Here is a 12,276-nt window from a genome sequence, read left to right as displayed (position 1 = left end):
CTTAAGCCCGATGAGGAGCCATTATTATGGCATGCATGCAGGCTAAGGCCTGATGAGGAGCCAATAAAAACTTAAGGTTGAGACATATGAGTAAGGAAAATCCAAACGTCGAGAGCAAATAATGCCACAAACGTGAGTTTATCGCCTGGAGGTAACCTTCATAGATCGGTTAGAGGATGTGTGGGACCTAGAGACAGTTGCACGAGAGTCCTTGGCTGATGGTTGTTCGAGATTCGAGAACGAATCTGTAGTGCTATGGGAAGAAATGTAACACCCATGAACCAAAATTCTAGTTTTGGATGTGCATCGATCGACGCAGCTTGTGCATCGGTCGATGTAAAGTTTGTTTTTGCGGGATGTCTTAAGTGAAACGCACTGGTTTATGCGTTTTGGGTTTTGGGAACCTTAAGGCTTAGGTATTCAAGTGGAAACTCGACATCCTTGTAGGGTTTCAACCACTTTTCGTCTCTATAGCTTTAAAAGTTCCTCAGAGTTTTTCCTGAGAACGTGAGAGGAGCTTGCAAGGAGGCTATTTTTGTGGTTTTAGAATCAGTTTTCGTCATTCTCAAAGATGAGTGTGTTACCATGGCAAATTTAAGCGATTAGATGTTTGATTGTGTGTTTTTGGGTGTTGTTTGCTTATGTGCTCATTTGTGAGTGTTTGTTGTGGGCTTTTGTGGTCTTTGGAGTCGATTTCGGCATCATGGAGTCGAGAGGAGACGAAGGAGATCGTGAGCGGCTATTCGTTGCGCGACTGCATCGTTCGATGCAGTTAGGATTTGACGGCGACGCGAGGAGTTGCATCAATCGATTCGAGGAGTTGCATCGGTCGATGCAAGGAGCGCGTCGGTCCATGCATCTAGGGATTTGGAGGAATTGCATCTAGATTATTTTATTCATTGGTTTGAATGTGGTTAGGGTGTTAGTGAGTATGAGATCACTAGAGAATTATTATATTAAAAAAAAGTCGGGTCGTTTCAACACTACATATAGAAGTGATGGTCTCTGAATGGTGGCTAAAGTCGCTAGCTAGTATTGGCAAGGAGTGATTGTTGACTAAGGGTCTTCCAAAGCCATAATCAAACTGTTGGCATTATGAATTCATGGCTAAAACGCCAAGAGACTTCAAGGAGATAAGAGCAGAAATGATTGCCACATGAAGAGCATATACCATGGTTCTAATAGAATGAGTGCACAAACCTAGCAATCTAGTCAGTTTAAATCTCGAGAGGAGTCTTCTGCCTAGGAGAGTATAACCACGAACTGTATCAAGATACAAGCTAAGGCTTGGCAAAGGAGAAATGGAATCGGACCTGGTGTTTAGTAAGTTGGACTGAGGTTCAACATCTGTTAATGGGCCATTGTCAAATTTTAGGCACAACAAAGGAAAACTACGGTTTTCAATTTGTGACCCTCTCAAGTTGAAAGTGTGGCGGCTGATCGAAGAGATTGACGAGATTTGCATTGAATGTTACATCTCTGGAAGGAACAGGTTCGGCCCTGCCAAGCTCTGGCGATGATGTTTGGTTGAAGCGGAGGTCCAAAAAATATTGAAGACCGTGGCCCTGAAGAAACCCTCGTCGTTCGATGTCGACATCTTCCCCTGACAAGGCGCAGCTGATGGTACAAAGAGAAGATCTCCTACCATTAACAAAGCCAAAGTGAAGATTTCAGGTGAAACCAGACTTCCGAATTGAGATATGAAAAACTTAGTTCTACGGTTATAAGGGTTGGGTACTTATAGAGGATGGTGAGGTTCGTTGGAAAACAACTTCAACCGTTGATTGAACAGCTACCCATATTTGGAGATTTCAAAGAAATTTGGAGAAGGGAGCAAAAGATTAAAAAACTGAGAAAAAAAGTTAGAAAAAGGAAGCTAAAAAAAATGAATAACTGAAAAAGAGAGGAGCAGATTGAAGAATCCCCGAGCTATATTGATGCTGGACAGTAAGATAGTGAAGTTGTCTTGATAATCGTATCTGGGAGAGAGTTTACTTTGTGTTTAACTTTCTACTCAACCTCGGTTACGAAATTTAGAAGCAGCTTTTCCAAAAAAAAATCATTTAACGTAACTGGAAACCTAATGAAAACATAACAAATATGGACGACAATACAATGTTATGAGATGGAATCGACTAAAATTCATATGATTCATGTTGCAAATTTGAATCTTTAGACAACTTAGGTTGACAAATATATATGATAGGATAATTTGGGTATAAAAAGAGACATTCGGCAAATAATCTGGATCGATTCTGAAACAAAAATACTCACGTCAAGTGTTCACATTTCGTCAATAAATAGAATAGCCCATAATGAACTCAGTGAGGCCCATAAACATAGTAATCAACCGGCCCAATATTGTGTTTGTCCAAACCATATCACTGAATGATTTGAGTATTGACTAAATTACTTATCTCCTTGTAAAAACTTAAAAGTACCGGTGTTCCTAAATAGTAAAATATACATCTTTCTTACTTTTACCATCTTCATATTGTTCATATTCAGACAAGGTGCAGGAGAATATACCGTTTAAAAAAAAAAAAAAAAAGTGAATATCATTCACAATGTCTGGGAACAATTTCTGAACATCAGAAAAACATATGTTGTATTTGGAACAAAGATGGTCATTATTCAAAACTACAAACGATCGAAGACAATAATTATGAAATGCAAGAATTATGGGTTACAAATTTACAAGACAAGAGACTGAGCTCAACATTTCAAATATTTTATACTTTCTATATTCCATTTTCCTCTCTCTTTGTACATTATCCACTAAAATCTTGAGAGAATTAATAGATCAAATAGGTTAATTAACCCTAACAAAAGACCTTTAATTGATTTATATACACATATTTCAATGCTAGGACAAAACTAGTTAGTAAGGCGAGCACTTAAGATGGTATCCTTTTGGTGCAGAAACTCTTGGAAAGACCATTAGTTTCTCTCCTCCTTTCTCCTCCCATCTTCACAAAACCATACAAAAAAACAAAAAAAAAATTAGAGACCTCAAAATCATTAATCACAAGAACAATATCAAAATATGATCTAAGCCTAATAAAGAGCATACCTGTATTTTGTAACAAAGTAGTGAAGAAAGCTTGAGACTTCAGAGATTCCAAGTTCTTTGCCAGGGCAAAGTCTTGCTCCACCTCCAAAGAGTAAAAAATAGCTCTTTGATTCTAAACTCTTTTCCTGCATAAAGAAACCCTCTTTGTGAGCCACAAAGGTTTCAAACAACAAAACACAATGGCACATAAAAAAGAGAAAAAAAAAATACAAAACACTAACCATCCATCTCCATGGGTTAAAGATCATTGGATCTTCATACAGAGATGTATCATAGTTAATCTCTCTAGTGTATACATAAATTCTCCAACCTTTTGGGATTAAATAACCTGTAATTATATAAAAACACAACCACTATTAATACAGATTAAAATGATTGGTCTCATTATGATTGCAAAGTTAAAACTAAAAAGGGTTAATGATCTTCTCCTCTGTCAAAATAATTGAAATAAAACCATAGAGGGTCACGGGGAGATGATTGCTTCGCTGGATTGGTTGGTATATTTTTGTAAATAATTGATGTAATGTAAGGTCCACATGCCAAATTTATTTTTCTCTTTTGAACTTTGAAGTATATTAAACAAAAACTAGTAATAATAATAAAAATTCCTTACAAATATAACAATCAACATGAAAATAATTTCTTACCGTTGAGTTCCAAGTCATGAGTAGTTTTCCTCAGGACACCGTTAACAATCGTTGCCAATCTTGATGTCTCAAAGATGACCTATTAAACAAAAATGGTCCAAACACAATGTCAAAATCAAGAAACAAATGAATATAAATAATTTAATTTGTGTACGAAAATACTCACAGCTCGTGTGAATTTCATCGATTTAATATCGTCGAGAATGAGCGGTTCGTCAGGTCGTTTTCTCTCTCTTATAGCCAAATGTTCTCTCTGCAAAATCCATAACCAAAAAAAAAAAAGTCAATAACCGGACCAGATCAATGAAACCGGTTTAGTGATTATTTCTTAAGAACATACCCTGAGTTCATCAAGAGCTTTTGGGTGATCATGGAGATACTTAAGAGCCATCATGGAGGTTGTAGAGACAGTCTCATAACCCGAATACAAGATCGTTACCACTTGATCTCTTATCTCCTTATCAGTTAACAAGTATCGGTTATCTTCCTTCTTCATCAAGTAACCCAACATATCTGTGAAAGTCTCTCCAGACTCTCTTCGTTTTTGCATAAGCTCTGTCAATAACCTATCTATGTTGTTTCTTGCCTGAAAAGCAACCAGAAAAATGTCAGATTATTTTCACTTTTTGTGCATTTTTGTTTTCTTGACATCGGTCTTCGAGTACTTACTTGGATTCCGCAGCGGTAATTCGTTCCCGGGAGATCGATCGGTACCGATAGTGTTCCTACAACAAGCTTGAAAAACTCTGTTCGATATTCTTCAACCTCTGGTTTTATCAAAGTCTCAGCTATTTGTAACAACGATGATAAAAATGCCATCTGCACAATACAAAAACTTGAGTCAGACATAAACAATTATCTTTAAGAATGATACATACCTAATTAATCTTACACATAAATGTAATATAAAAAATGAGTATATAGAGGAATATGAAAATACTCAAATATACACATATACTATATTATTTTTTAATATGTGAGGAAAATGTTAAGACCAACATTATTTTATATAAAGGGATGACTAACAAAAGAATGATAGTAATTAAAATTCTTTTATCAAAAGTAATAAATTGCTCTGACATATTAAAAACATAAAATCCCCAATATAAGGATATAATAGACACGAGATTCAGATTCAATGTCTAAAATAAAAAACAAAGAAAGAAAGAAAGAAAGAGAGAGAGAAGAAGCTTAAAAAACGTACATGTTTGGTCTTTTCTTGGATATCAACTGTCTCGAGGTCATCCCAACCACAAAGATAGTTTCTCATGAAATCATCAATCTTAGGCAAGAGATGGTCTTTCATCATAGCCGGGCTTATTAGAGAGAGCAACGACCCTCTCATAAGCCGGTGGCTCGGGCCATGAACCGCGGCTATGTTGCATGTCCCAAGGATATCGAGCATAGATTGTGGATAACCAGCGACTAGTCCTTTTGATTCATTCATTAGAATATATCTATTTAGCTCTGCGTCCATTGAGACTATTGTCGGGCAACCAAGAATGTGAGATTTGAAGAAACTACCATATCTGAAAGAAATGTTAAGGGTCTCGGCTCAGAACTCTTCGATTGATTTTGTTTTAAAAAATTAATGAAACTTTTTATACCTTAGTCTTTGGTTTTTCATGAAATCTGGACCTTGTTTGAGAAACTCAGTGGTTTCACCAAAAATTGGCCAGCCCATGGTACCAGGAGGAAGACCTTTCTTGGAATATCTCATCTGGTTCCATCGGAGAAGAGCAGAACAGATGCAAACAATGATCACAAGAAGACCCAAAATCATCATCATGATGCCCATTCTTTTAATTTTCCTATGTTTTTCTTTTTCTTTGGTGCTCTGCTTTCAAAACAGAGAAAGAGAAGGAGAGAGAAAGATGGTTAAGAGTCTTTGGTTTGGGACTAAATGGGTGTGTGTGACATTGTTTATATAGGAACCTAAAGGTGCAAACATGCTTATGAAAGAGAAAGAGAGAGAAAGAGAGAGAGAGAGATGACAGGTTTTTAATTTTTAACCAACTCGGTTAGTCTTTTTTGGTCTAAGATTTCAATGACCGTATACATTACTGTTTTGAGAACAACATAAGCAAATTATAAAAGCAGTTTCCAAGGTTATGAAATTAGAAATATGCATCCAATCAATTTTTAACCAAGTGGTGGAAACAAAATATGCATCCAATCAATTATGGAAATTTATATTTGAATTTATTTTATGTTAACTGTGTTAGAAGACATGTAGATATCTCATGTTCTCTAATGAGTTCTTATACTTTTTTATATATAGCTATTTGTATAACTTTATGAATAATTTTCAAATAATAATCATGTTATTAATTATGATAAATTTATTTACAAATACTTATTATTGTTTTTATTTTGAAATAGTCAACTTCAGTAATTGTTTTTAAGTTAATTAAGCTTAGTGTCTTCTTTTAATTTTGTGTCCAACTATTATTAATAAGTCTACATATAAGAATCAGATTTCTTTTTAAAAATAAGAAATACTGAAATAAATTACAGTAATGAAAATTATATATATACATATACACATATATATGCACTAAAACCCAACAATGAATATACACTAGTATATTAAAATTTCAGGATATGATTATATACTATAAAATTTATAATATTTAAACCTGATAATTTTTTCATAGCCACTTACATAAGAACATTAAATATTAACATAGCAAAGAATCGTTTCAACTTTCTCTTTTCTTATTAACACATAAATAGAGGTGGTCAAACTGATTGGATGCATATTTCTAATTTCATTAGGATACGTAACAACTGTTATTATGGTCCAAGAGAACATATGCCAAAATTGACGGCAATTGTATATTTCAAAAATATCTTTAATATGAATTGATAAGAAAAAAGGTACACTATTATGTGGAAATTTAAATAAATAAACACATAGATATATAAGTATATAACTAACATACATATTAGTTTGGTTTAAGGGCATTTTCAAAATTTCGAAGAATTTATGCTAAGTTTATTAGTTTTTTAAAATTAAATAGGAAAAGTGACTTGTTTATTTGGAAATATTTTCTGCTTGGTTATTATATATTTTTAATTGATCTTAGTTTTGATGATAAGGGATTAAGGGGTTATTTCATAAAAATTTATAGAGTGACAAATTGTTAAGAATGCATTCACTGAATACTTGAGTTAAGGGGTTCAACGGCTTTAACATTCTGGAAATATTTTGCACCCACTTAAGTTTTGAGTCCAAAATCTCCAAAAATTAAAGGAGTAAAAGATATACCATTTGTTCGTGTTTTTTTTTATTTTGAAATCGTAAGTTTGCTATTTTTGCCGTTACTTTTGTTATGTAATTTTTTTTTGTCAAACAAGCTTCCATTAAAACTTAAATTTTCAAAGAGGAGAGTTCATACAAAGAGAAACAGAGCGGATGCACATAGGAAGAAGGTAGGGTAGGTGTCCCATGCTGATTTAAAAGAAAAAAAATCAATAGTGTACTGTATACTTATTTGTTAGATCAATTGGTTATTTGTGCAGTATATAGATATAAAATGATGAGATCAATTGGTTATTTGTGCAGTATAGATATACAATGATGAGTTGGAATCTCCCTTCTCCCATTTTGGTTTGGTTGACATCTCTTCACATTATTATTTTTATTTTATTTGCTCTATCTCTATTATATAATTTGTTTTCTAATGTTTACATGTAAGTTTCTTTCAATTTTGAGCAAATTTAATTAAAATCATTTTTTAGGTAACATATTTTTGGTCAAAGTTATGTAATAATTTACAATCTATATATACTTTCTGTGATATATATGTAACTAGTATATGTATATATATATATATATATATAAATCAATGGAAGTTAATTTTTATTATAAAATTCATGCAATTTTTAGTAACTTTACACAAATTATTTTTAAAATATTTACTAACTACATGAACTGTGCTTCATGCTAATATTTTTTCTAGATCCGCCACTGAAGAGAAACATAAAAGTTTACAAAACTTAACAAGGTTACAAAGTATAGAGAGATATTGATTCCATGAGTTTTCCAAGAATGTGCAAGTCTTTGGAAGGCTAGCAAAGCTTGAAAGATATGTTGGGACCATGGTGGAAGAGCATTTGAAGACTTGCTATGTGTCTTCCTTGATCAACAAGTGATCAACAATAGCTCTTGCAATATATGCAGCGGAGCGTTTACAAAGGTGGTACATAGGTGAAGTGAGGGAGGATGCTCTCGCCGATAAGAGAATGTTCAAAACAAATTGATCAAAGTTTAAAACAGTTTCTGGCTCAATTCTCATAACATGGGATATAGCTACAACCGGGACTCGAAGGTGATATGTGCAATATCGTAACAAATCAGGTGGGTCCTCCCTCGCATGAAGCCAATGGCCATGGAGGTTAAGGAGTCCCACACAAAGCTTGTAGCCGATATTGCAGTGTGATATTAAGACATACCCTAGTTTACACCCTAGAGGCGGATCAAGGAGATTGAAGGATATGATTGATTTAAGAGTGAACCTAGGGAGAAGAAAGCAAAGTCGTTATAAAGCAGGTGGGTCATCCCTCACATGAAGCTCATAGCCATGGAGGTTAAGGGTTCCAACACAAAGCTTGTTGTCGTCTTTGCTGTGATGCACTAAGATAGACAGTAGGTTAGAACCAAGAGACACATGGTAATGATACAGACTAAGGGGTTTTAAGGGCTTTTCGTATCCAATATCCAACTGATCTTGACAGAAGGATTTAAGTAGCCAATCTAGAGAGGCAATTACACGACTATATGATTGTTTGCGGCTAACCAAAATAGAGGTAGAGTGACCTAACCGGGTTGGATTTGATAATCTTTAATAGGGTCTAAAGATCTTCAGGATTAGATATGTACCCAGGACTAACCGAAATACTCTATCTACCAGGGTTCGTGGATGAGAGTTGATCTCAAACCTGGATCGAGGGGACAGAGGAACAATTGGTAGGGAGCTGCATTGATGACATAAGTCGTCTAAACTCAGTCCAATACCAGGATCGAAAGAAAACCGAGTGGTCTGGTTTGTGAGGCAAATCTTCGTTGGATAAAGCGACAGATCAGGGCAGAGCATAGCCAATACACAAACTAAAGAGACCAAAGATGCAGGAGGGGGATACAGGGTCACCATGGTTGAAGCTTTTACCGACCAGATCTTGCACAGTTCCAGTGTAAAAACAGAGCTCCCTTATAGCATCAACCAAGTAGAACACTTGGTGATGGGGTAAGGACCTAAGTAGGAAGGAGACGATGTAAATGACTTCAAGGGGAGCCAGTGAGAGAGGCGGAGAGTAGAACACACATGGAGCCCCAAAATCTCAGATTTTTCATCGAAAGGCTGGAGTCTCGAGAGAATGACCTCGTTGAGGTGAACCACTGGTTGAGCAAAGCGGGGAGATAGAAGTTGAAGCTGGAGCATGGCCGGAGTAGCGTGGCAAACCGAAGAACCTCCGATGGATTCAAAAACGGTCTAAAAGAAATTTTAATAGCAAAGGAGAGAACTGCAGTGAACGGGAAGTAGCCCAGCGACGCCGATTTGAGTCGACGTCGTCGGGAGGAGGAAGAGTCTCGGGAGTTGTGTCAGAGAAAGAAGCGGCTAGGGCGAACTATATGAGTTGGTTTAAGATATAGTTTTGTTATCTAATTATGTTTTCAAATACGTTATAAGATTCAAAAGAGGTCATTTACGAAACTGCAGCGGTTTTAGAACTTTTAAATGAATATATAAAAGGTAATAATTAAAATTACGACAGTTTTTTTTATGATTAAGGAAAAGGGATGTAGACAGAGTAGAATTTAAACCACCAACTCATTCTTCAAGATCTCAAACATAAATGCTTGTTTGGTAGTGGGTGAGGGAAGATTCTTCTTTTCAGGTCAAATTAAAGTTGTTAACTTTATGGTTGCATCTTTATGGGTTTTGTTATAAATAAACACATTAATGATTTCGATATAATTGGGATGATAAAAAGATGTAGGTATTATGTACCTTCGGTTTGTATACCACGGTAACTTTAAATGATAAACAATTAATATGGTATAAATTATATATACATTTAAAACTATATATATTACAATGGTTTTTCACGGTATCAATTATATATATATATATACAATCAAATCTATATATACTACAATGTTTTTGCACGGATATGTAGTACTAATTCATATTATAAAATTAATCAACGAAGATGATCATTCTTTTTATAAACAAATATTTGTGGTAAAATTTTCTATCCGTACTCATTTATTTAAATATTAGCCAAAAAAATATTCTCTTAGATGCTAATCAAATTTTTTTTAATGAATTTTATTTAAAGAGAATGACAAATCATGTTAAAGTATATTAGGGAGTCTTGGTTATATCAAAGTAATTTTATTTTTTCCTAACCTGATTTCTTGGTAAAACTCAAATTTAAAATCGATAATTGTTATTTAACTTGACATTTGAATTATTGGTCAGATTTTATAAGTTATATATATCTTATGCACCGACTCCAATATCTGTATTTGCATCAGAAGTTTAGAATCAAACTGTAATATTTTGTATATTCAAATAAATATACTCTCAAATTCTGTATTAAAAACTTTATCTCTACACTTTAAAGATTTTGGTATCCAATAATCGATTAGATTAAAAGTCTAAAGGGTATGTTTATGATACTACAGTGTAGTACGGTAAAAGTAACGTTTATTAAAATAAAATCAAAATAAATTAATTAAATTATCCATTCGTAATAAAAAAAAATTTTAATAAAATGAGAAGAAAAGGAAAGGAAGAAATGGAGGAAGAGTACTTGGGAAAGAGACGAGGATGGGCACATGGGCACCACCACCCAAACAAAAAGTACATTTAAGCCAAAAGCTTTATAAGAAAGAAAAAAAATACCTAAAATCATCTTTAAAACCTTTTTGTTCAATTTATTCCTTAAAAGAACTTACAAGAAGTTCACGTGTATGTTCTTACAAAATATATATATATTTTCATATAGAGTTTTTACATTAACTCTCTAAGAGACACACACGCCACTGTCATTCCTGCATGTGAATAAAAAAAGAAGTTTTGAGAAATTAAACCTATATATGGAAATGTGATGTGTGATATATAACCAATCACTTTTAATTAACTGGTTACACCTATATTATATTAATTAACACTAGCACAGTGAGTTATCGTCGTCGTGCACAATATCGATGAAGTATCGATATAAGAAAATATTAAAAGAAAAATTGATTTAATCGAGATTATCTCAACTACTTATATAGATTTACGTCCAGTTGATATTTATAAAATTTCCGGCCATTTTTTTGTTCTGATCCAGTCATTTTTTTATTTTGAATATGAGCTTTGTCACGTGAATATTGGTATATATATATATAGCAAGGAGGTAGCACATTGGGTTTACAACATTCCTGCCTCTGTTCTAACAGCAAGTTTGAATTTTGGTCCGCCTTGAATCATCAAAATGTGTACACATAATTGCATAAAAATACTGTGTATACGTCATCAAACCATGCATGACGTTTAAGAAATATTGGGAATCTTTCTTCTTTTTACCAAAAGGTGCGGCTGGTATATATGAACTGATAGAGGGATGTCAAAGTAATACTAATACTAATAGGGATTTAGTAATACAGGACAAATAATTTAAAAATATGGTACGTTTTAACTGTGGTACCATTCAACTGCGGTATAAATGTATTTGTGGAACAAGTACGGTTGTTCTAAAATAAGCGGTACAAAATAATATTTGATTGGTAAAAAATAATTTGCAGTACGTATTTCATATTTTATTTTATTTTTATTTTCATTAATAATAAAGTTTTAATTTCTGAATTTTAAATACCAAAATTTATGTAAAATTAAAACTTGATTGGTAAAAATAATATTGCAATTCACAATTAAAATTTTGAATGGTAAAAAAAACCGATGCAGAATATCATTAATAAAGACATTAGAAAATATATTAATAATTAATATAGATATAAATTATTATTTTTTGTTTTTTTAATGAAATTTTTTTTTCATACAATTATGAACTTTAGATAATATCAAAATATATGGCCTAGTGTTAACATGCTTCTATCTGAAGTGAAAATATTTGGGCCACTTTCACATTTTCTATTTTTTCTCTCTTCAACTTGTGTATTTCCACTTTTTTACTCTAACGTACTACCAATCAAGTATCAACTTAATTTCAGTGTAATTCATGAGTTTAACTACTATAACTTTCATTTTATATTTTTTTGTTTACAATAAGGCGGAAAACATGGATGGTTATTAGGTGGAAACTTTGTTATAGTGGAATTGGTTTGATATTTTTCTTTACGATAGCTGAAAAATGACGTTACTTCTAAATCGTAATTTATTTCACCTGAATTGGGAAGATTAATGGATGAATTTGCTGGAGAGGATAAAGTATATACCACCATCTTATTTGTCTAATGAATCGGCGGAGCCAGTGAAATTCCACAATAGGAACATTAAAACAGAAACAACAAATTAAGTCAAATGACTTTTATTCCACTTT

The 12,276-nt window shown here is 33.3% G+C and overlaps 1 protein-coding gene across 2 annotated transcripts; it reads right to left on the bottom strand.

Moving 5' to 3' along the window:
• LOC104780197 (cytochrome P450 85A2) lies at positions 2,631–5,628 on the bottom strand. Of its 2 annotated transcripts, XM_010504694.2 has the most exons (9): positions 5,328–5,628; positions 4,925–5,249; positions 4,390–4,539; positions 4,061–4,306; positions 3,887–3,973; positions 3,721–3,799; positions 3,295–3,401; positions 3,074–3,198; positions 2,631–2,969 (listed from the first exon to the last, which is right to left on the bottom strand). In XM_010504694.2, exons 1-9 carry the CDS (start codon positions 5,516–5,518, stop codon positions 2,882–2,884), a joined length of 1,398 nt encoding a protein of 465 aa, XP_010502996.1. In that variant the 5' UTR covers positions 5,519–5,628; the 3' UTR covers positions 2,631–2,881. The 2 variants fall into 2 exon arrangements, with proteins under 2 accessions (XP_010502996.1, XP_010502995.1); XM_010504693.2 differs by having other exon boundaries at positions 3,074–3,401.

This window comes from Camelina sativa, chromosome 4 (genome assembly GCF_000633955.1).
Source record: "Camelina sativa cultivar DH55 chromosome 4, Cs, whole genome shotgun sequence".
Lineage (NCBI taxonomy): Eukaryota > Viridiplantae > Streptophyta > Magnoliopsida > Brassicales > Brassicaceae > Camelina > Camelina sativa.
This window is presented reverse-complemented; position numbering and strand designations above follow the sequence as displayed.